Below are 25048 nucleotides of genomic sequence, written 5' to 3' on the forward strand. Positions count from 1 at the left end.
ACTAAACTAAACCTCCTCCCTCACATCGATCCAGGGTGTCAGAGGTTATGGGGAGAAGCAGGAGATTGGCTTAGGAGGGAGAGATAGATCAGCCATGATTGAATGGCGGAGTAGACTTGATGGGCCGAATGACCTAATTCTACTCCTATCATGACCTTATGCACCCAGCATATCTTCCATGTGAGACACAAGTTCACCTACACCTCATATAACATCATGTACTGCATTTGGTGCTCCCGATGTGGCCTCCTTTATACTAGTGAGACCCAATCGCAGTTGACCGATTTGTCGAACACTTGAACTTGGTCTCCCTCGGACTGCTGAATCTTTTGATTCCTAATCATTTTAACTCCCCTTTACATTCCTACAACAACTTTTCTGTCTTGGACCTCCTCCATTGCCAGAATGAGGCCACATACAAACTGGCGGAACAGCACTTCATATACCACTTGAGTAGCTTACAACCAGATGAACATTATGAACATTAAATTCTCTGAAAAGAGAATCATAAAGGCTGCTCTTTGGAGTAATAGGTACCAAATGGGTAAGAAATATCTACATGTACTAGCATCTGAAGCATTCAGATTGTGAAAATGTCTGTGTAAAGGAACATAAAGGCATGGAACAAAAAACCCACACGGTCATGGGGAGAACGTACAAACCCCCTTGAGATAGCACCCATAATCAGTCGAACCCAGGTCTCTGGAGCTGTAAGGCATTTAGGGACGACAGATGGCACAATGGGCTAAGTGTTCGGATGGCAACCGGAAGGTAGCCGGTTCGAATCCCGCTTGGAGTGCATACTGTCGTTGTGTCCTTGGGCAAGACACTTCACCCACCTTTGCCTGTGTGTGAATGTGTGTGAATGTGTGTGAGTGATTGGTGGTGGTCGGAGGGGCCGTAGGCGCAGATTGGCAGCCACGCTTCCGTCAGTCTGCCCCAGGGCAGCTGTGGCTACAGAAGTAGCTTACCACCACCGAGTGTGACTGAGGAGTGAATGAATAATGCGATGTAAAGCGCCTTGAGTATTAGAAAGGCGCTATATAAATCCCATCCATTATTATATTATTATTAAGGCATCATCTCTACCGCTGCGGCACTGTGTCGATTAGAATTTGATATAAATAACTGAACAGAGTTCCATTTCCCTGAATGCACAATGACAGCTGAGACTGTAACCATTCTCCAAAGTGACATTCACACTCCTCCTCACAGTGGTAATTTCCCATAAGTGACCCATGAGAACTGCGTTGGAATCAATGTCTGGAAGCAGGGTGCTGAGACCATGCAGCTCATTCTCACGTGGGCAGGTTAACATAATCCTATACCAGTGGGGAACATTTTTCCGCATGCTCTCAATTTGCTACCAACGCTGCATGCAGAGGATATAACCTGAGCATTTCTGGCACTTCGCAAAGAGCTTTGGAGAGGAATTAAAAGTTTATTTTCCCAAAAGATGAAATTGAAGTGAGATAAATTTAACATTCTAAACAAGGCCAGTGCTGGCAATTTTTCCATATCTTTGTTTAACTTCACTGGCTCACTGTGTAGCAAGGCACTACTCTCCTCTGACCAACCCAAGGTGGGTATTCCAGGCAGACTTTAAGTGGAGCTGATTCCTGCATAAAATCTGTTACTTCTCATGGGAATGATGCAAAAACTGTACAAACATTACCACTAATTTTGCTGAGAACATGCTGTCTTGCAACAGGAAATAAACATGGCTGCGGTTACCAGCATTGGGAGGCATAGATATTCCTGGTTATTTGCATACTGCTGACTGCGAGTTCAGAGATTAATTGAAGGAAATACGAGGCCTTGCAGTAAATTTAATTGCCCATGGTTTGGCACGAGAAACATTTCAAACAAGATCTATGTCATGTGGGTGTAATTCTACGACCACAGTTATGAATTTGAGCATGAACACTTGCAGGGCAGCAAAATAAGAAACAAAGGTGTTTTTGACCCTCAACAGAAACAATCTATACATTCATAGCTAAAACTCTGATCTTGTGCTCTTCCGGTTCGCGGGGTTTTTCTGTATGCGCAAAAACGGTGCAGGATAGCGCTACGATTTTTCGCCAGGTTACTCAACGTTCTCCTGTGCTGCAAGTGCAGCAAGTTTCGTTCCAATTGGTAGAATATTGTAAAACTTATCGAGGTTTACATTTTTTTAAACGCGCGTGCGCAGATTCCTTCAGTCAGCGCCATGCAGATTGGTCTTTTCTCCTGTCAGTCAATGCCACAGCCGGGACACGGACACACGGACGCGCGGGCGTGCGGGCGCGCGGGCACGCGCGCGCACACACACACACACACACACACACACACACACACACACACACACACACACAGACACACACACACACACACACACACACACACACACACACACACACACACACACACACACACACTGGTTCAATCACAGCTAACAATGAATGACCTGTGGAGGAAGGAACTGCAGATGCTGCTTTTTATGGATGGAGAGAGGGAGGGAGGGAGTGACTGAGGGTAGGGTAAAGGAGAGGGAGTGAGAGTTTGGGGAGGGATTGCAGTAGGGGAGGAGAGGGGAAAGAAGAGGGAGGGTGAAGAGGAGAGGGGGGGGAATGCTGGGGGATGAGGGGAAATGAGCCGTGCCTGCGCAGTTGGGGGCTATGCGTGAGTGGTACAATATTGCGCAGGGGGGATGGGTTGCATTGGAGGAACGGGTGAGTGGTGGAATATTGCACTGGGGAACGGGTTGCATTGGGGGACCAGGCATCCCATGTGACAGGGATCCAACGGGTCCCACATTTGTAGGATATTATTTTGCATTTGTAGAACATAGTCCCACTGTGTATTATAAATGAATGTGAATTTTCTCCTGTGTATGTTTTAAATTAAATGTTAATACCAGAATGAGTTAAAGATCTCAATTTGTGCAAATAATAACTTTGTATTTGCTCAGGCTACTTATAAGAGAAATGTTTCTCTGTCATTTTGGTTAAAAAAAAAACAACAAATCCACAGGACATTTCTCAGAACTGGAATTTAAGTTCTACCTCCAGCAAAGTTCAGTGGTGAAGAAAGTTATTGACCACCTTGTTCAAATTAGCCTCACTTCAAACTATGTTTACACTTTGGCATGTTGGAGGTTTTCGCGAATTTTAGGTTTTCTTACATCAGCAAACTTACTTGTTCTCATTAGTTGGATCATATCTTGGAAAGGGATCTGGATCATTATCATTAAAATCATAGCTTGCTTCTGGATCCTGAAGAAATAAACAAAGGAAAATACATTCATTAGTAATCAAATGTCACAAGCTATATGTCATAAGCTATATATTTGGCATAATTTATTACTCAAGTATATTTCATGTTCAGCACCTAGAAATTCCATAGCATGGTGCAAAATTATGTGTGGAATTGGTGAAATATCTTTAGGCAATACAAATCACACAACAATCATTTATTGAGCCAATTACAAGATTCATAACTTTGCTCATAGGCCTTTCCTGCATGTGGGACATTGATGCATGAAATCATTGGGATTTGTGTGTGCCACATACATCTTAAAAGTACTCCCACTCAATTCACTTTCATGTTATGGTCTATGGATGGGCTTACTGAAGTAGGCCCTGCCATAACTAAATGTTAGTCAACTGCGGGTTCCAGTCTCTTAATTCAAGCCCTGGATACTGGGTGTGGGTAAGTGCCCTTTAGTTGGTTACCTTGGACACACACAAAGTTGCAAACCCTACTAATTCCAACTTCACCCACTACCCGGAACAGCCACTCAAATCTCGTTCCACCAATGCTTGATCTTAGATAGACACAGAAAGCTGGAGTAACTCAGCGGGACAGGCAGCATCTCTGGACACAAGGAATGGATGACGTTTTGGTTCGAGACCCTTCTTCAGACTGCTTGATCTTCTTCTCTGATGTTCAGTTCCACTGGGCTAACAGTCTCCTTTGCCTAGCAGAAGTTATCCTCACCCTCAGTAATTTCTCATTTGACTACTGTGGCGGCAGATGTTTATATCATTCAAGAGATTACTCCCTCTAGCCGCTAAATGGACTACATGGTTAAGGGGAATGTCTTTGTATGTATGCGAAATCTCCGTCAGAGAACTTCAGAGCTTCTTCACAGATAAATATTCATAACACAGTCCTTTGATGAATAAATTATTTATTGTTGATGTAAAACAATAAGGTACATCCAAACTTCTTCCGACTCGCACACACTATAATCTTCATCGAACTCCAGCTTATCACATTAAACGTTAGAATACTCCTCGTGTCTCCGTTACTCTTCGCATGGTCAAAGGGTAAACCTTCCCCATGCTGGTCCGAAACTAAACTGAAAACTAAGCTTCTATGCAAGAAACGTAGCTCCAAACACGCCCTAAAGTACGTTATAAATCCCACCCACAATATAACGGGCACTCTAAAATTTAAAGACACATGCCATAGTTAATGACACACAAAACAAGCCAAATGGCCACTACATACCGGCCCCTAATTGTTCAGAGTATATAACAAAGCAATTATTAATATACATCAAAAAAGTAGCCATGAAGGCTTAACATATATCAAAAACAAAAAGTCAGGGAATTGAACCCCGGTGGCTCCTCGTCGGGTAATTGCACCCTGGCCTCCCGCGTGACAGGCGGGGATACTAACCGCTATACTAACGAGGAAAAATAGCATGCACTATATATCGTAATCAGAATTCTTCAACGACTCTTCCATCTTCAAGCATAACTTGATTATTAATCGTATTAAAACACTGGTTTTAGTTTAAAGTCGTACCGTGCGCAGCAAACCCTTAAAATCAGGCCTGATACCCAGTATATAGTCCAAAACATAACAGTCCAAAGCTTTGATAGCATGAAACGTCATCCTCCATGTCCGATCAACTCATGGATGTGTTGTAACAGTAATGTTGAAGTGTGAAAATCCTTCACAAGAATAACAGGATTTTTACCAATTAAGTTCACCGTTAGGTTTGATTTCATTTCCAGATCATTAGCAACGATTTCAAATCCCAGCTCAAGCTTTGGCCATTCGCTGTCTGGCTGACAGAGAGATTTTAGTTCATTGATCCATCTCTTATCGCTTAAGAAGCGGTTCGCTATCAGTTCTCTGGAAACTTCATCCGCAGGATTTTCTTTTGTGTTAACATATTTCAGTTGTACAACATTAGTAACTCCCAATGCTCTTTCCATTGGCAGATTGTCTCTGTCCAAATCCAACTCTCTGGTTTATTTGGCTCTATCATTTAGTGGAATGCTTTCACAATTGTTGCTGATCCACTTGGAAAGTGTGAATCCTCCCTTATTGCAAAGAGAAGTCAGATGTTCTACCGGTAGAATTGCTTCCTGCTCAGTAGACATGGATCTTAAGCAATCATCCTTGTAGAAATTATTCTTCAAAGAGATTCTTACTTCATGAAATTTAGTATTCTCGTCAAACTTGCGTTTCAAATTCTGGTTGCGCTGTTCTGCTATAGGACGATTATTCGGCAGATTAACACTTTCTTGTTTGATAGGTAAGTCCACACAATAGTGTCCGTCAATCTTTACTGAGTAGTTCATAATGTCCATGAACTTCAACTCTTCATTCAACATCTCTTCAGATTCCTTGCTGGTACTTTCATTGAAGTCATGATGGTATTGCTTCATCACTGGCTTTTCAAATTTATCAGTAGATATTTGATTAACAGCAATGGTAGTATAGTTCTTCTGATTCTCGTTTTCATAGAAACATAGAAACATAGAAAATAGGTGCAGGAGCAGGACATTCGGCCCTTCGAGCCTGCACCGCCATTCAATATGATCATGGCTGATCATCCAACTCAGTATCCCGTACCTGCCTTCTCTCCATACCCCCTGATCCCTTTAGCCACAAGGCCCACATCTAACTCCCTCTTAAATATAGCCAATGAACTGGCCTCAACTACCTTCTGTGACAGAGAATTCCAGAGATTCACCACTCTCTGTGTGAAAAATGTTTTCCTCATCTCAGTCCTAAAAGATTTCCCCCTTATCCTTAAACTGTGACCCCTTGTTCTGGACTTCCCCAACATCGGGAACAATCTTCCTGCATCTAGCCTGTCCAACCCCTTAAGAATTTTGTAAGTTTCTATAAGATCCCCCCTCACTCTTCTAAATTCTAGCGAGTACAAACCGAGTCTATCCAGTCTTTCTTCATATGGAAGTCCTGACATCCCAGGAATCAGTCTGGTGAACTCTCTGTACTCCCTCTATGGCAAGAATGTCTTTCCTCAGATTAGGAGACCAAAACTGTACACAATACTCCAGGTGTGGTCTCACCAAGACCCTGTACAACTGCAGTAGAACCTCCCTGCTCCTATACTCAAATCCTTTTGCTATGAATGCTAGCATACCATTCGCCTTCTTCACTGCCTGCTGCACCTGCATGCCTAATTTTAATAACTGGTGTACCATGACACCCAGGTCTCGTTGCATCTCCCCCTTTCCTAATCGGCCACCATTCAGATAATAGTCTACTTTCCTGTTTTTGCCACCAAAGTGGATAACCTCACATTTATCCATAGATAGCCCATCCACGTCAGGGTTTTGTAGCATACGGTCCATTACCTTGGCTTCTCACAATCTGTATAGGTTCCAATGCCTTCAAAACATTCGTTCCGATAAGTAGATCAACACTAGAATGTATTTCAGATATCTTGACATCCTGCAGGTATGGCCATTGTTTCAAGTCTTCATGTCTTGGTATATTTTGGCGACCAACAGGCATGGTTCCATGTGTAAACACTTCAGATATTGGTATAAAATTATCTTCATCTGAACTAGATATCTCCATACTTGTAATGTAATGACTCCTGCTCTCTTTATCTTTAGTCATGGTACGTAATTGAATCTTAGTCTCTTCTCCTGTAATGTTCAGCCTTCTCATCAGGTCTTCTGTGCAAAAGGTAGTCGAACTTCCGTGATCCAGAAAAGACTATGTTTGCAACACTGTATTCGTCTTGCTATTCCTCACCTGTGCTGGTAAGATAGAAAAATTACAAGCTTCATCCCCGGCCCCAATATGAGCAGTTATTTGAGACAAGGTGATAGCATCTCTAGTAGTCGGCTTCTTCTTCTGTTCCGTTTTGCTCCAGTGCATCTTCTTCTATTTGCTCTGATAGCTCTTCATCTATTTGTTCCAGTTCTTCCTCTTCCCAATGCTCTGATAGCTCTACTTCAGTGTGAAGTGCTTCAGGATGATATTGCCTGCACTTATAACAAATTATAGGACTCTTACAGTCTCTCGCCATATGTCCTTTTTTCAAACATCCAAAACAGACTCCCCTCTCTTTCAAGAAATCCATCTTTTCTTCATATTCTTTCATCTTGAATCTTCGACACCAACTTATGGTGTGACCAACTTCATCACATAACAAAAAAACACTATTTGCTTGCTGGTAGATACATTTCCTTTCATTCTATCAGTCTTTCCCACAGGTCTAATTGTGATAGAAAAACTACTTCTCATACGTTCTGATATTTCTTCAGTTTTGGTAAAGATAGAACCTTTGTTAGTTGCAATAGGTTTATGATCTTCAATAGTCCCATAGTGTGGCTCTAACATGTACCGTACTTCACTTTCTAAGAATTTCACCAAGTCTGGTAACCTGGCTAATTGGTTCCTTTCATCCATTATTTCGCCTGCTTTATCTCTCCACTTTTCTCTCATTCTTCTGGGCAACTTGCTAATGATGATTCTAGTATTACTCGCAAGATTCATTTCATCCATGTGGCTGAGATTTTCCATCGAGCTGCAACAACCTCTCAGAAATATTGCATAGTTACTCAATGCTTTCCCATCTTCTAGCTTGATTTCTTTCCAAGCATGGGCCTTCTCCATGTATGCATTAGCAATCCTCTGTTCATTACTAAAATGTTCTTTAAGTAACCTTCTCACCTTTTTATAGCCATGGCTGCCTGGCTCAATTTGACAACATTCTACAAGTACCTGAACATCTACACGTGTACTTCACCAGAAATCGTAAGCGCTCCTTCTCATCCGTAACTTTCATTTCTAATACTTCTTCTAATGCCCTTATAAAAGCTTCATACCGCAAAGGATCTCCATCATACGTAGGAATTTCTGCTGGCGATAGAATGAGAGAGGTATTTTGTCGAGCTATGATCTGGTTGAATTCAGTTTGCCTTTTCACCAATGCCAATAATCCATCCTGATAACCTTGGCTTGGCTCCACCTGTTGAAAACAGGCCTCCGTGCTGTCCCGTTTATATCAACGGGTCGATGGTGGAAAGGGTCAAGAGCTTCAAATTCCTGGGCGTGCACATCTCTGAAGATCTTTCCTGGTCCGAAAACACTGATGCAATTATTAAGAAAGCACATCAGCGCCTCTACTTCCTGAGAAGATTACGGAGTGTCGGTATGTCAAGGAAGACTCTCTCTAACTTCTACAGGTGCACAGTAGAGAGCATGCTGACCGGTTGCATCGTGGCTTGGTTCGGCAACTTTAGCGCCCTGGAACGGAAAAGACTACAAAAAGTAGTAAACACTGCCCAGTCCATCATCGGCTCTGACCTCCCTACTATCGAGGGGATCTATCGCAGTCGCTGCCTCAAAAAGGCTGACAGCAACATCAAGGACCCACACCATTCTGGCCACACACTCATCTCCCTGCTACCTTCAGGTAGAAGGTACAGGAGCCTGACGACTGCAACGTCCAGGTTCAGGAATAGCTACTTCCCCACAGCCATCAGGTTATTAAACTCAACAAACAAAACTTTGAACATTAATAGACCATTATCTGTTTATTTGCACTTTATCTGTTTATTTATTCATGTGTGTATATATTTATATAATGGTATACAGACACACTGATCTGTTCTGTATTCATGCCTACTATATTCTGTTGTGCTGAAGCAAAGCAAAAACTCCAGCTTATTGCATTAAATTTTAGAAAACTCCTCATGTCTCCGTTATGTCGAGATTCTCTCTCCTGAAGGCCACGCCCCTTCTGGAGGGACTATAAAACCCAGAAGTGTTGAGTGCCTCAGTCAGTTTCTGCAAGATGGGGGAGCAAGAAGGTCACGTCTCTCAGTCTGAGCTGTGAATAACACTGAACACATGTCTACTGAACTGTGAGTGGTTTTACTGGCCTGTCAATGCCCTTAATGTGGTTTGAAAATACAGTCTGGAAATGCTAAAGTTGTGTTGCCTTTGGTTTGGAAATGCTAAAGCTGTGTTGCCTTTGGTTTGGAAATGCTAAAGCTGTGTTGCCTAATTAAAGTTGCCTTGCCCAAGTAAAGTTGCCTTGCCTAATTAAAGTTGCCTTGCCTAATTAATGTTGCCTTGCCTTCTATATAATTAATAAGGATTATAAAACCCAGAAGTGTGGGCGTGGCTCAGTCTCTGCAAGATGTAGGAGGGAGAGGTCACAACTCGCTGTCTTTAGTGGCCTTGCACCCTGCTTGAAATGGTATGAAACTTCACTTGAATTTGGTGGCCTTGCACCCTGCTTGAAATGGAATTTCAAGGCATAGCCGTGAGTCAACTGCCAGCCCACCAGCCATGAGTGAGTGAGCTGCCAGCACCACAGGCTTGAGTGACTGAGCCGCCAGCCCAAGAATCCATTCGGCCCACAATGTCCATACTAGTACCCCTGGAAACCAGTCCCTTCAGCCCACAACACCCATACTAGCACTCCAGAAAGTGCCCCCCCCCTTCCCACTTCCACCTATATAACTTCCTCTGGTTTCCCAATTTGCATCTCTTTTATCATTCTCTCACATTTTCATGTTGCCCTAGCACCTGCCAATAAGAACTTCCAGCAAGAGAGAGTCTAAGCATTTCTCTTTAACATTCAGGTTGTCTTATCAGTGATGGCCTACCATTTATCACCACAAAATTGACTGGAGCAGCAATATCAATAGATTAGCTGCAAGAACAGGTTTGAGGCAGAGGTATTTAAGAGTCCCTGAATACTATTCACTGTTTAAATGAGAGCAGCTCATTGAGAGGCCCGGGACCGTTGGAGCGAGTGGAGGAGGGTCAGGGCGGTGAGTACTTAAATCGGGTGCGGGGCTTTCTTTCACAGAGGCCCGGGTCCATTTGAGCGAGTGGAGGAGGGTCAGGGCGGTGAGTACTTAAATCGGGCGCGAGGCTTTCTTTCACAGAGGCCCGGGACCGTTGGAGCGAGTGCAGGAGGGTCAGGGCGGTGAGTATATAAATCGAGTGCGGGGCTTGCTTTTACAGAGGCCCGGGACCGTTGGAGCGAGTGGAGGAGGGTCAGGGCGGTGAGTATATAAATCGAGCGCGGGGCTTGCTTTTACAGAGGCCCGGGACCGTTGGAGCGAGTGGAGGAGGGTCAGGGCTTTTACCAAAATCCGTAATGTTCCACACTCCATAGGGAGGGTTCTGGCGGAAGCCGCTGATTGGCGGAAGCAGACTAGAGGAAGCAGCTGATTGGGTGCAACCTCAGGTTAGCATTTCTGCTTTCTGGTTAAAGGTACAGTGCTTTAGTAAAGGTACAGTGGGCTAAAGGTACAGTGGGCTAAAGGTACAGTGGGCTAAAGGTACAGTGCTTTAGTAAAGGTACAGTGCTTTAGTAAAGGTACAGTGAGCTAAGGGTACAGTGGGCTAAAGGTACAGTGCTTTTTGTTTATATAATAAAGGTGCAGTTTAAAGATCAAGAGGGAGCAGCTGTTGTGAGTCAGATACCTGCTGATTTCTCCCAGCAGTTTCTATTGTATTATACTGGTATCGGATCCAGGGTAAGGCGAGAGAATGACAGCCAGAGCAGTGTACTGTTCTGGATGTCAGATGTGGGAGGTCATGGTGTCGGATGGCCCTCCAGACGTCCACATCTGCACCAGGTGCAGAGAGATGGGGCTCCTAAAGGACCGTATTAGGATCCTGGAGCAGCAGCTCGATGACCTCTGTCTGGTCAGGGAGAGTGAGGAGGTCATAGAGGGGAGTTATAGGGAGGTGGTCACTCCAAAACCACGGGAGAGAGACATGTGGGTCATGCTAAGGAAGGGCAAGGGGCAGAGGCAGGAACGAGTGAGTACTCCAATGTCGGTACACCTTGCAAATAAGTACTCCTGTTTGAGTACGGATGGGGGTGACAGCCTACCCGGGGGTAGCAACAGCGGACGGGCCTCCAGCACAGAGACCGGCCCTGTTGCTCCGAAAGGTAGGGGAAAAAAGAAGAGGGCAATAGTAATTGGGGACTCTATTGTTAGGGGATCGGATAGGCGATTCTGTGGACGCAGTCGGGAGACCAGGATGGTGGTCTGCCTCCCTGGTGCCAAGGTCTCGGACGTGTCTCAACGCATCCAAGATATCCTGAAATCAGAGGGAGAGGAGCCTGAGGTCGTGGTACATATAGGTACCAATGACATAGGTAAAAAAAGGGAAGAGGTCCTGAAGGGAGGATTTAAGGAGTTGGGAGGAGAGTTAAGGAAATGGACCAAAAAGGTAACAATCTCAGGATTACTGCCTGTGCCACGCGACAGTGAGAGTAGGAATGGAGCGAGGTGGAGGATATATGCGTGGCTGAAAGACTGGTGCAGAGGGCAGGGATTCAAGTTTCTGGATCATTGGGACTTCTTTTGGGGAAGATGGGAACTGTACAGAAAGGATGGGTTGCACTTGAACCCGAGGGGGACCAATATCCTGGCGGGGAAATTTGCAAAGGCCACTGGGGAGACTTTAAACTAGAATGGTTGGGGCGAGGGACTCAAATAGAGAAAGCTAGTAGACAGAATGGGAGGCAGGAAGCAGAAAAGGGAAGCACTCGGACACAAGAGGAGAAAGAAAAAAAAGGAAATAAACAGAGAATAAGAGACGGGGGGTTTCTTAAATGTGCATATTTTAATGCTAGGAGCATTGTAAGAAAGGTGGATGAGCTTAGAGTCTGGATAGACACCTGGAAGTATGATGTTGTGGCGATCAGTGAAACATGGTTGCAGGAGGGCTGTGATTGGAAACTAAATATTCCAGGATTTCGTTGTTTCAGGTGTGATAGAATTGGAGGGGCAAGAGGTGGAGGTGTTGCATTGCTAGTCAGGGAAGATATTACAGCAGTGCTTTGGCAGGATAGATTGGAGGGCTCATCTAGGGAGGCTATTTGGGTGGAACTGAGAAGTGGGAAAGGTGTAGCAACACTTATAGGGGTGTATTATAGACCGCCAAATGGGGAACGAGAATTGGAAGAGCAAATATGTAAGGAGATAGCAGATATTAGTAGTAAGCACAAGGTAGTGATTGTGGGAGATTTCAACTTTCCACACATAGACTGGGAAACACATTCTGTAAATGGGCTGGATGGTTTGGAGTTTGTAAAATGTGTGCAGGATAGTTTTTTGCAGCAATACATAGAGGTACCTACTAGAGGAGGGGCAGTGCTGGACCTCCTGTTAAGAAATGAGACGGGGCAGGTGGCGGAGGTATGCGTTGGGGAGCACTTCGGGTCCAGTGATCACAATACCATTAGTTTCAATATAATTATGGAGAAGGTCAGAACTGGACCTAGGGTTGAGATTTTTGATTGGAGAAAGGCTAACTTTGATGAGATGCAAGATGATTTAAAAGGAGTGAACTGGGACATTTTGTTTTATGGGAAAGATGTAGAAGAGAAATGGAGGACATTTAAAGGGGAAATTTTAAGAGTACAGAATCTTTATGTTCCTGTTCGGTTGAAAGGAAACAGTAAAAATTGGAAAGAGCCCTGGTTTTCAAGGGAAATTGGACATCTTGTTCGGAAAAAGAGGGAGATCTACAATAATTATAGGCAGCATGAAGTAAATGAGGTGCTTGAGGAGTATAAGGAATGTAAAAAGAATCTTAAGAAATAAATTAGAAAAGCTAAAAGAAGATACGAGGTTGCTTTGGCAAGTAAGGTGAAAGTAAATCCAAAGGGTTTCTACAGCTATATTAATAGCAAAAGGATAACGAGGGATAAAATTGGTCTATTGGAGAGACAGAGTGGACAGCTATCTGCAGAGCCAAAAGTGATGGGGGGGATATTGAACAATTTCTTTTCTTCGGTATTCACCAAGGAGAAGGATATTGAATTATGTGAGGTAAGGGAAACTAGTAGAGTAGCTATGGATACTATGAGTTTCAAAGTAAAAGAAGTACTGACACTTTTGAAAAATATAAAAGTGGATAAGTCTCCAGGTCCTGACAGGATATTCTCTAGGACATTGAGGGAAGTTAGTGTAGAAATAGCCGAGGCTATGACAGAAATATTTCAAATGTCATTAGAAACGGGAATAGTCCCCGAGGATTGGCGTACTGCGCATGTTGTTCCATTGTTTAAAAAGGGTTCTAAGAGCCCACACCAACAATAAAAATGTGGATATCAAATATGTTTGAAACATTACATCTGGAAGAGATGAGATTCCTCTTAGCAGATAAAGCAAACCAATTCCAAAAGACGTGGTCTACGTTTATGGACCTATTACAAGCATGAGGTGCAATAGTAATTTTAAAAATAAATAAATAAATAAATGGTATCAGGACCTGGCATTGGGAGATAAAACAACAAAAACAGACTTGGTTGGTAGTCTTTCTGCGGAGTTTAATGTTATAATAGAGCGATTGTCCTTACTTTCTTTTTCTTTCTTTTCTAGGGTCTACTTTCTTACTTTACTTCCTTCTCTAACTTCTTTTCTAAGGGGCTTTCTTTTCCCAACACTCTCCTGCACTTCACAACTCTTGCGCACCTTCTTTACTTTCCTTACTTCTATCTTTTTCTTAAAGCTTTAAAAAAAAAAAAAATGAAGCGGTACAAAAAATGTATTAAGATATATGTGTTGTGTGTTATTGTAATTTACCGTACTTCTAATTTTTAAAAAAAAATAAATAAATAAAGAAGAAAAAAAAAGGGTTCTAAGAGTAAACCTAGCAATTATAGACCTGTTAGTTTGACTTCAGTGGTGGGCAAATTAATGGAAAAGATACTTGGAGATAATATATATAAGCATCTGGATAAACAGGGTCTGATTAGGAGCAGTCAACATGGATTTGTGCCTGGAAGGTCATGTTTGACTAATCTTCTTGAATTTTTTGAAGAGGTTACTAGGGAAATTGACGAGGGTAAAGCAGTGGATGTTGTCTATATGGACTTTAGTAAGGCCTTTGACAAGTTCCTCATGGAAGGTTGGTTAAGAAGGTTCAACTGTTGGGTATAAATGCAGGAATAGCAAGATGGATTCAACAGTGGCTGAATGGGAGAAGCCAGAGGGTAATGGTGGATGGCTGTTTGTCGGGTTGGAGGCAGGTGACTAGTGGGGTGCCTCAGGGATCTGTGTTGGGTCCTTTGTTGTTTGTCATGTACATCAATAATCTGGATGAAGGGGTGGTAAATTGGATTAGTAAGTATGCAGATGATACCAAGATAAGGGGTGTTGTGGATAATGACGTGTGTAGGGGGCGCTCCTCTGTGTGCAGCCATGTCAGCAGCGCGTCAGTTTTTCCAGCTTTTTTAAATTTTTTAGTATGTTTTAAAGTGTGTATTTAATGTTCCTTCGTGTGTTTTGTGTGGGGGGTGGTGTGGGGGGGTGAGGGGGAAACCGCTTCGGTCGCCTCCTCCATGGAGAGGCGACTTTTTCCAGGTCGCCTCCCCCGTGGCCTAACATCAAGGATCGACGCGGCCTTTCCCGGAGACACGCCCGGGGCTTCAGCGGCGGGCGCAGCGTGGACTCTCGGCGTCTCGCTGGGGCTCGCTGGAGGGGAGCGCTCCGTTTCGCTGGCCCGGGGCAGCCGGCAGCCTGAAGTCGCAGCCTGAAGTCGCGGTCTGCAGAGCTCCAGCTGGTGCGGCGTCTACAGCCCGGGATCCCTCGTGGGGGACCCGGGGGTAGAAGAAGCCATCACTGCCGGCCCGCGGCCAACTTCTACCGCGGGTGCGGCATGGACTTGCCATCACCCCTGGAGGGGAGCTTCGACCGCCGGCCCTGCAGTCTACGGTGCTTCTGGCTGCGGCGGGGACTTTAAATCTCGACCGCCGGCCTGCGGCCTACAACAATCTAAAGCCGCGGTCTCCGGTGAGGAAGAGCCGATCCTGGACTGACTGGACTCTGGTCCTGTACACGGGGGGAAAAGGAGGAGGACTGGCCAAATTTTTGTGCCTTCCACCACAGTGATGAATGCTGTGGTGGATGTTTGTGTTACAGTTTTATTGTGTGTTCTTTATCATTGTACTGCTGCTGACAACCCAAATTTCCACCAACCCTGGTTGTGTGGCAATAAATTATATCTATCTATCTATCTATGAAGAGGATTTCCAAAGTCTACAGAGTGATTTAGGCCATTTGGAAAAATGGGCTGAAAGATGGCAGATGGAGTTTAATGCTGATAAATGTGAGGTGCTACACCTTGGCAGGACAAATCAAAATAGGACGTACATGGTAAATGGTAGGGAATTGAAGAATGCAGGTGAACAGAGGGATCTGGGAATAACTGTGCATAGTTCCTTGAAGGTGGAATCTCATATAGATAGGGTGGTAAAGAAAGCTTTTGTTATGCTAGCCTTTATAAATCAGAGCATTGAGTATAGAAGCTGGGATGTAATGTTAAAATTGTACAAGGCATTGGTGAGACCAAATCTGGAGTATGGTGTACAATTTTGGTCGCCCAATTATAGGAAGGATGTCAACAAAATAGAGAGAGTACAGAGGAGATTCACTAGAATGTTGCCTGGGTTTCAACAACTAAGTTACAGAGATAGGTTGAATAAGTTAGGTCTTTATTCTCTGGAGCACAGAAGGTTAAGGGGGGACTTGATAGAGGTCTTTAAAATGATGAGAGGGATAGACAGAGTTGATGTGGACAAGCTTTTCCCTTTGAGAATAGGGAAGATTCAAACAAGAGGACATGACTTCAGAATTAAGGGACAGAAGTTTAGGGGTAACATGAGGGGGAACTTCTTTACTCAGAGAGTGGTAGCGGTGTGGAATGAGCTTCCAGTGGAAGTGGTGGCGGCAGGTTCGTTGGTATCATTTAAAAATAAATTGGATTGGCATATGGATGAGAAGGGAATGGAGGGTTATGGTATGAGTGCAGGCAGGTGGGACTAAGGGAAAAAAGTTGTTCGGCACGGACTTGTAGGGCCGAGATGGCCTGTTTCCGTGCTGTAATTGTTATATGGTTATATGGTTATATGGTTAATATCTGGCAAACCACAGAACAGTAAATGAAAGTTAACTTCCTTTCCATTTGGTTTAATTCAATTAATTTAATCTGTCTTTCTGAGCATTTTAGTTTTTCATTAAATATAATTAAATCGATTATAAGTCTGAGTTATTTTTATTTTCAATAGTGTCTGTGTGTTTTGAATATTTGAAATTTGAACATTTGCACATTGCCAACGAGCCTGAGGGCTGCGGCTTCACTGGCTGTCAAAGTCCTTCTGTGGGCAGAACCTTCCGCTTACGCTTGGAGACACCCTGAGCTATTTTAGGGACTGAATGACGTGGGTCTGCATCTGAACACTAATCAGTCTACAATACACAATGTGGAGCATTTGTCAAAGAAACATCCCAGTACATATTGGAGTGTTTTGTCTAATGAAGTTTAGAAGGTTGTTTGCTTCATTACTGTTAGAATCCACTGTAAAATAAAATTGTTGTGAAAAATGCCAACATCTTCATGTGTTTATACTCCCAGACTTTCCTTCAGGCACATTATTTATAGCATGGCATTTCTAACTCGATGGATTTCTAAGTGGAGCAACATATGTGGAAAGAACAATACTGCAATTGCCATTGCCTCAATTTTTATCTATATAAATAAATTGTTTGTGACAAATATCAAGTATCAAGTCCATTTAATATTACACTTAACAATGTGTTTTTAAGTTATTTGTCCCCTATGGTTTTAGATTTTTGACATGCTGAAATAAATAAAATGTATTAAAAATGAGTTACTCATAATTTCAAAGGACATAAACAATGTAAGTAAAGTGGGTCTAGTGATATAGTACATATAATGATATGTCAAGGCCATATATCTCCAGTCATCCTTGAGGCTCTGTTTCAAAATCAAGCAGTCCGAAAATAGGCACAGGCTACATCCTGCCTTTTCTCCATGAAGTCACCACGTGCCTTTCCAAACTATTACGTGAGTTGAATGAAACATTTATGTAACCTAACCAGGAAATTGCAACATAAACCACAAAGGGCAGCAAGCTCAGAGGGGATGGGGTGACATATTTATGACCTATAACCTCTTCCAAGCTTAGATTAAAAATAGCACCATGATTATTGCAGAGGGAAAACATGGCAATGTCTATTTCCATCCATTGAAATAATGCCTGCTGAACTTGGTTTTATAAATTGAAAGAAAGGTCAAAATAAACATACAGTATTGCAGTTTCTCTCCTCTTTAAGAGCCTGTCCCACTAGGGCGACCTAATCCGCGACTTCTGGCGAGTTTGACCTCGACTCGTACTCACAGCATGGTCGACACGAGGCCGTAGGAGGTCTTCGTAACTCTCCTTCGTGCTCGAGAGAGGTCTCTGCGTACTCGAGGCCTCAGCTAGGTCACGGCGGTTTTTTCAATATGTTAAAAAATGCCCGCGAGTAAAAAAAGGTCGCCATGGAAATAAATCGATACTTTTTTTACTCGTAGGTTTAGTCGTAGTAGTCAGTAGTAGGTCGGCATGCTAGTCGTAGGTAATCGAGGGTAGTCGAAGGTAGTCGACGGTGGTCGTAGATAGTCTTCATCACAGTCGAAGGGAGGTCGAAGGAGATCGAAAGAGGTCGTCTTCACTCTCCACTATTCGGTGTCCAATTTTCCCGAAGGTAGTCGTAGCTAGTCGAAGCTGTTCAACATAGTCGAAGGAGGTTGAAGGAGGTCTTCTACATTGTTGAAGGAGGTCTTCAACATGACATTTTTTCAAACTCTTCTAAACTCGCCAATTAGGTCGCCCAAGTGGGGCAGCCCCTTTAGTCATGGTGTGGTTCAAGATCAAACAACTCTTATCTGCAGTGGCCAAACTCGCAGTTTTATGGTGAAGACATACTAAAGACTAAAGAACTAAAGGCATAGTACTTTTATGATGATCTTTTATCTATATGTTCACTTCTAGCAGTACACATAGAGAGGGATTTAATTTTCATGCTGGTTTATTAGCTGATGATCAGTGCTGAAAGTTTATTCTTGGCTCTGTATTCCCTGACCCAGTTAGTTTTCTTCCTCTTTCTTCTGCTCAGTGTCCATTCCAGATCTACTGCCTTATAAAATGCTTTGAGTCCTTCCTTTGGATATAATGTAGACATTCTTACATGCAATGCTAAATCTAACTCTCTCTTGAAAACATCCAGTGAATTGGCCTCCTCTGCCTTCTGTGGCAGAGAATTCCACAGATTCACAACTCTCTGGGTGAAAAAGTATTTCCTCATCTCAGTCCTAAATGGCCTACCCCTTATTCTTAAGCTGTGACCCCTGGTTCTGGACTCCCCCAACATTGGAAACATTTTTCCTGCATCTACCCTGTCCAATCCCTTAAGAATTTTATATGTTTCTATAAGATCCGCTCTCATCCTTCTAAATTCCAGTCAATACAAGACCCATTCTTTCATCATATGTCAGTCCCGCCATCCCGGGAATTAACCTGGTGAACCTACGCTACAATAGCAAGAATGTTCTTCCTCCAATTAGGAGACCAAAACTGCAAACAATACTCCAGGTGTGGTCTCATCAGGGCCCTTGTACAACTGCAGTAGGACCTCCTTGCTCCTAAACTCAAATCCTCTCACAATTAAGGCAGTTAGCTTTCTATACTGCCTGCTATACCTGCATGTTTAAGTGGATAACCTCAAATGTATCCACATTGTACTGCATCTGCCATGTATCTGCCCTCTCAACCAACCTATCCAATTCACCCTGCAGCCTCATAGCATCCTCCTCGCAGCTCACACTGCCACACAGCCTCGTGTCATCTGCAAACTTGGAGATGTTACATTTAATTCCCTCGTCTAAATCGTTAATATATATTGTTCATAACTGGGGTCCCATCACTGAGCCTTGCGGCACCCCACCATAATATGGTGGAGTAAGTTTATATTTAAAACAGTTCCAGTGTGCAGAAGAATGTGCCTGAATGGTAATTCATTTTTTTGCACTGTCCACACACTAGATCCTATTTATTTAGAATTCATATTCATGATATTTAAGTTCTAGAATATTGGAATGTAAAAGGACGGCACGGATGAGCAGCGGTAGAGTTGGTCCCTTACTGCGCTTACAGCACCAGAGACCCGGGTTCGATCCTGACTACGGTGCTTGGCTGTATGAAGTCTGTGTGTTCTTCCCGTGACTGTGTGGGTTTTTTTCGAGATCTTCGTTTTCCTCCCACACTCCAAAGATGTACAGGTTTGTAGGTTAATTGGCTTGGTATAAATGTAAATTGTCCCTAGTCTGTCTAGGATAGCGTTAATATGCAGGGGTTGCTGGTCAGAGCGGACTCGCTGGGCCGAAGGGCCTGTTTCTGCGCTGTATCTCTGAACTAAACAAAACTAACCTAAATCTATCCAAATATTCAGCCCCAGTCTGTTGACATCACTATCAACTCAACTCACTAAATTATATTTAATGATGAAGATGAACAATCCATAAACTTAATTTTGCTGCATAAATATGTGATTCTGCATCCAGCATCAAAATCAATGGTTCCATAAAGTAGGAATGTAATCAACAATGAGAATACAAGCGACATTTTGGAAATCACGATGCAGAATTTGTGAACTATGACCATCTGATATCTATCAAAGCTGAGGTTACATAAAGCGTCACTGAGTTCCATACCATGGTTTCAGCTAAGATCATTAACCATGGAATAAAATAAGTATAAAAATATTCCATTGAGTTTTACTCACGTAATTTGCTTGGATATCTGTGTGGTTCCATTCCAACCCATCATCAAGCACAGTGAGCACGATTCCTTTGCCAGTTATCCCTTTTTTCCACACTGGAATAACATGAAGATCCAGTTTTGGGAGAGATGACGAAGTCCTGGTATCTTGCTTTAGAAAGAGTGAGATGTAAAAATGTTATGACAATAGACACTAGACAATGGACAATAGGTGCAGGAGTAGGCCATTCGGCCCTTCGAGCCAGCACCGCCATTCAATGTGATCATGGCTGATCATCCCCAATCAGTACCCCGTTCCTGCATTCTCCCCATATCCCCTGACTCCGCTATTTTTAAGAGCCCTATCTAGCTCTCTTTTGAAAGCACCCAAAGAACCTGCCTCCACCGCCCTCTGAGGCAGAGAATTCCGCAGACTCACAACTCTCTGTGAGAAAAAGTGTTTCCTTGTCTCCGTTCTAAATGGCTTACTCCTTGTTCTTAAACTGTCGCCCCTGGTTCTGGACACCCCCAACATTGGGATAATGTTTCCTGCCTCTAGCGTGTTCAAACCCTTAACAATCTTATATGTTTCAATGAGATTCCCACCCTCTCATCCTTCTAAACTCCAGAGTGTGCAAGCCCAGCTGCTCCATTCTCTCAGCATATGTCAGTCCAGCCATCCCAGGAATTAACCTTGTAAATTTACGCTGCACTCCCTCAATAGCAAGAATGTCCTTCCTCAAATTAGGGGACCAAAACTGCACACAATACTCAAGGTGTGGTCTCACTAGGGCTCTGTACAACTACAGAAGGACCTCTTTGCTCCTATATTCGATTCTCTTGTTATAAAGGCCAACATGCCATTCGCTTTCTTCACTGCCTGCTGTATCTGCATGCTTACTTTCATAGGCTGATGTACAAGGACCCCCCAGATCCCGTTGTACTTCCCCTTTTCCTAACTTGATGCCATTTAGATAATAATCTGCCTTCCTATTTTGCTACCAAAGTAGATAACCTCACATTTATCCTCATTAAACTTCATCTGCCATGCATCTGCCCACTCCCCAACCGGTCCAAGTCACCCTGCATTCTCATAGCATCCTCCTCACAGTTCTCACTGCCACCCAGCTTTGTGTCATCTGCAAATTTGCTAATGAGTTTGGCACCTTGTTTATCTTTTGCAGCAAGTATCATCTGTCAACTGTGGGTATTTCTTTTAGCTAACAGCTTTGAGCAGCAAACATTTAATTCGTAGACAAATAATTGAAAATTGTGGGTGGCTGTTGAGAGCTTGTTGAATCATAGGTTGAATCATAGGTTACAAAAATGTACTTTGATCTCTTCAAATTTACCAGGAAGAATGACTCACCCATCTCCGCTCTGATGGACTTAGATAGATGATTCTTTCAGGATGTAGGATTATTTACTTTCCCATTTCACATTTAAGTATATTATAGATCTTTTTTTACTCAATAAGAAACCAATCCTATACTTATCACCGCACTCGCCACTGCATGTTTTTGGTGTTGTTTAACGCATGACACTGAAATCTGTGCACTTGCTGCTGATCATTGTTGAGTTAAATACATTGGTGCAGAAATAAAGCCAAAGCTAATTTGGTTCAAATTTTATCTGAATTTGTCTTCAAAATGTGGTTACATTTTCTTCATGTTGAGAGAGTCAATAACTCCAAATATCAAGAAGAGGTCCAAAGCAAAGTCAAAAATCGGCAAAATCCACTAGAAATAAGCAACTACAATCAGCAAACACATTATTGTCTGCTGGAGGAAATTGAAATATAAAACTTGTGCATAACAATTGTTTAGTGGGAGAGATTAGAAATATATTGGTGGAACAGAATGCATCATATGCTCTTATAGAAACATATAAAATTCCTAAAGCATTGGACAAACTAGATGCAGGAAAAATGTTCCCGATGTTGGGGAAGTCCAGAACCAGAGGTCACAGTTTAAGGCCATTTAAGACTGAGATGCGGAAAAACTTTTTCACCCAGAGAGTTGTGAATGTGTGGAATTCTCTGCCACAGAAGGCAATGGAGGCCAATTCATTGGATGTTTTCAAGAGAGAGTTAGATTTAGCTCCTAGGGCTGGCTAAAGGAATTAAGGGATATGGGGGAAAAGCAGGAATGGGGTACTGATTTTAGATGATCATATTCCTGGCTCGGAGGGCCGAATGGCCTACTCCTGCACCTATTTTTCCACGTTTCTATGTTTCTCCGTGTATGCAACAGCTAGAAGATGATTCATCAGCCATCGACGTATTTAGGAAAATCAGATGCCCAATGTTCCATTTATTACTGTGGTTCTCTGCACAATTTCAGAGAAAATCTGATGAATACATTCGACAACATGCAAGACATCATTAATCAAGGACATGTGCAAACATCTGCGAAACAGATATTTTAAATTAAGTTGTTCTGATAATGTTATGCAGAAAACTGAGAAAGGAGCAAGAGAATAACAAATGCAAACAATGAACATAACAATATGAGACTATGATCTTGAATCTGAATAAAGAAAAAGGCCATTCTTTTGTGGTGCCAACACCATTATACTGGCGAAAAATGGTCTTAAATTCTGCAGTTAGAAATTTGAAGGTATTTGGCTGATGGGGATGCTAATGTATGATGTAAGTTAGTTGAATTATTTGCCACAGAAGGCTATGGAGGCCAAGTCAGTGGATATTTTTAAGACCGAGATAAATTCTTGATTAGTACAGGTATACGATGTTATGGGGAGAAGGCTGGAGAATGGGGTTAGAAGGGAAAGATAGATCAGCCATGATTGAATGGCGACGAAAACGGTGAAGCAAGTCCATTGGAAATCTGCTTTGCAACGGTTAACATGTCGTGATCAACATTCCTAACATCTAAAGTTAGGAATCACTGATACATGGGAAGTTTAGTTTGGTTCTCATGATACTTGTTGAGTGAATACCTAACTTTGAGATTGAAGAAAACATTTTGGGAAATGGGGCAAGGAGAGATGGATGGAGGGACCAACCTTTATATATCACCCATCATCTCACTGGAGGTGGAACAAGCTTAAGGGGCCCCCTCCAGTTTCTACATATGCGATAAGTCACAACACAACTACCTGATCTTCTGTTATGTATGTCAACCCAGCAAACATTAATTTTAATTATGGTGCTATTCAATCATAAGTATATAAACAGCACATATACCATTCTCTGGTATATTCCAGGAGCAATGTCAAGGACTAAGTATGGCTTTGTCTTCACTAAAGTCAAGAGCTGGAAGATTAGAATGTGAGATGGAAATTAATAATGACCCCTCCAGGTATATGCAATTTTAAAGAGTTGCCTTAAGCTACTATTTAAAGTAGTTCTTTACTATACATGTTATATATATAGAAACATAGAAACATAGAAAATAGGTGCAGGAGTAGGCCATTCGGCCCTTCGAGCCTGCACCGCCATTCAATATGATCAAGACTGATCATCCAACTCAGTATCCCGTACCTGCCTACTCTCCATACCCCCTGATCCCTTTAGCCACAAGGGCCACATCTAACTCCCTTAAATATAGCCAATGAACTAGCCTCAACTACCTTCTGTGGCAGAGAATTCCAGAGATTCACCACGCTCTGTGTGAAAATTGTTTTAAAAGATCCTAAAAGATTTCCCCCTTATCCTTAAACTGTGTCCCTTGTTCTGGACTTCCCCAACATCGGGAACAATCTTCCTGCATCTAGCCTGTCCAACCCCTTAAGAATTTTGTAAGTTTCTATAAGATCCCCCCTCAATTTTCTAAATTCTAGCGAGTACAAGCCGAGTCTATCCAGTCTTTCTTCATATGAAAGTCCTGACATCCCAGGAATCAGTCTGGTGAACCTTCTCTGTACTCCCTCTATGGCAAGAATGTCTTTCCTCAGATTAGGAGACCAAAACTGTACGCAATACCCCAGGTGTGGTCTCACCAAGACCCTGTACAACTGCAGTAGAACCTCCCTGCTCCTATACTCAAATCCTTATACACATATATATTATTGATACTAATATACAATATACACAAATATATTATTGATACTAATCAAAGCACTCACGAGATACCATTGTTGATTCCACATGGGATCAGTAAACATTTTCTCTGCGATACAATCTGCACAGTCCTTTGGTGGAGAGCGCTTACTTCTTTGCTTTTCATACTGTTGTTCTGCCCAAGCCACCTATAGTTAAGTGACATACAAAAAATTGAACATGGGACATATTATTCATTTTATCATTCGCAAACAGTTTTATAAATGAGCCAGAATGTAATTCAGTTTGTTTAAAACTTCAATTTTATTCTTATACTGATAATGATAGAAACACATTTGCTGAGAACTTCCTCAGGAATGCTTCCCCTCCTCTGCCATAGATTTGCAAAACTGCTACTCTTAATGTCTGCATCTAGACTGAAACACAATCTCTTTGAAAATAAAATGTGTTTGTTTGCATTGATTTGATCTACATAAATCAGGGGATTAAAGCCCCATCAATAATTAATATGCCAGATCTTTCAAACTGCTTGTCTCCTTTAACTTTCCCTCTGATTTGCTTCTCAAGCCTTATAAATTAAAGTATTAATTCATGATAGTGTACAGTTCCCATAGACTGAATGTGGGCCTAGGCCTGGAGATCCTGCAAATATCCACTTGATTCGGGTATCACACATAGATTCTCCCTTTGTGCTCTCATTTTGAACAAAACTACGCTCCTTTTTATTTGGACTCTTTGCTGAAAATACACAATGTGATATTTTAATAACTAGTTATTCATAAAAGTGTACTTCCATTACAGTGGTGACCATAGTTATCAAGAAGGAACTGCAGATGCTGGAAGATCGAAGGTACACAAAATTGCTGGAGAAACTCAGCGGGTGCAGCAGCATCTATGGAGCGAAGGAAATAGGCGACGTTTCGGGCCGAAACCCTTCTTCGGCCCGAAACGTCGCCTATTTCATTCGCTCCATAGATGCTGCTGCACCCGCTGAGTTTCTCCAGCAATTTTGTGTACCTTCGATGACCATAGTTAGGTTATTTCCTTTCTGGTTAGACACAGCTGACTTGTTCTATATGATAGAATGGAATGACATTCTGACGTGTTCTATATGAATGGTCAATTAACCAGAAGGAAGAGGAAATGTCAGTGTATGTAGTCCATGAAAGGTAAATACA

The 25048-nt window shown here is 42.6% G+C and overlaps 1 protein-coding gene across 1 annotated transcript in view; it reads right to left on the reverse strand.

Annotated features, from left to right (window-relative positions):
* Window positions 1–25048, reverse strand: part of pcsk1 (proprotein convertase subtilisin/kexin type 1) — an 80865-nt gene that overhangs the window by 39314 nt on the left and 16503 nt on the right. Inside the window, exons 3-5 of the mRNA XM_033017305.1 lie at window positions 23936–24058; window positions 19875–20021; window positions 3178–3254 (exon numbers count right to left, since the gene is read on the reverse strand). Of these exons, the coding sequence (XP_032873196.1) occupies window positions 3178–3254; window positions 19875–20021; window positions 23936–24058 (347 nt within the window). The remainder of the gene's footprint in view (window positions 1–3177; window positions 3255–19874; window positions 20022–23935; window positions 24059–25048) is intronic.

This window comes from Amblyraja radiata, chromosome 3, assembly GCF_010909765.2.
Source record: "Amblyraja radiata isolate CabotCenter1 chromosome 3, sAmbRad1.1.pri, whole genome shotgun sequence".
Taxonomy (NCBI): Eukaryota; Metazoa; Chordata; class Chondrichthyes; order Rajiformes; family Rajidae; genus Amblyraja; species Amblyraja radiata.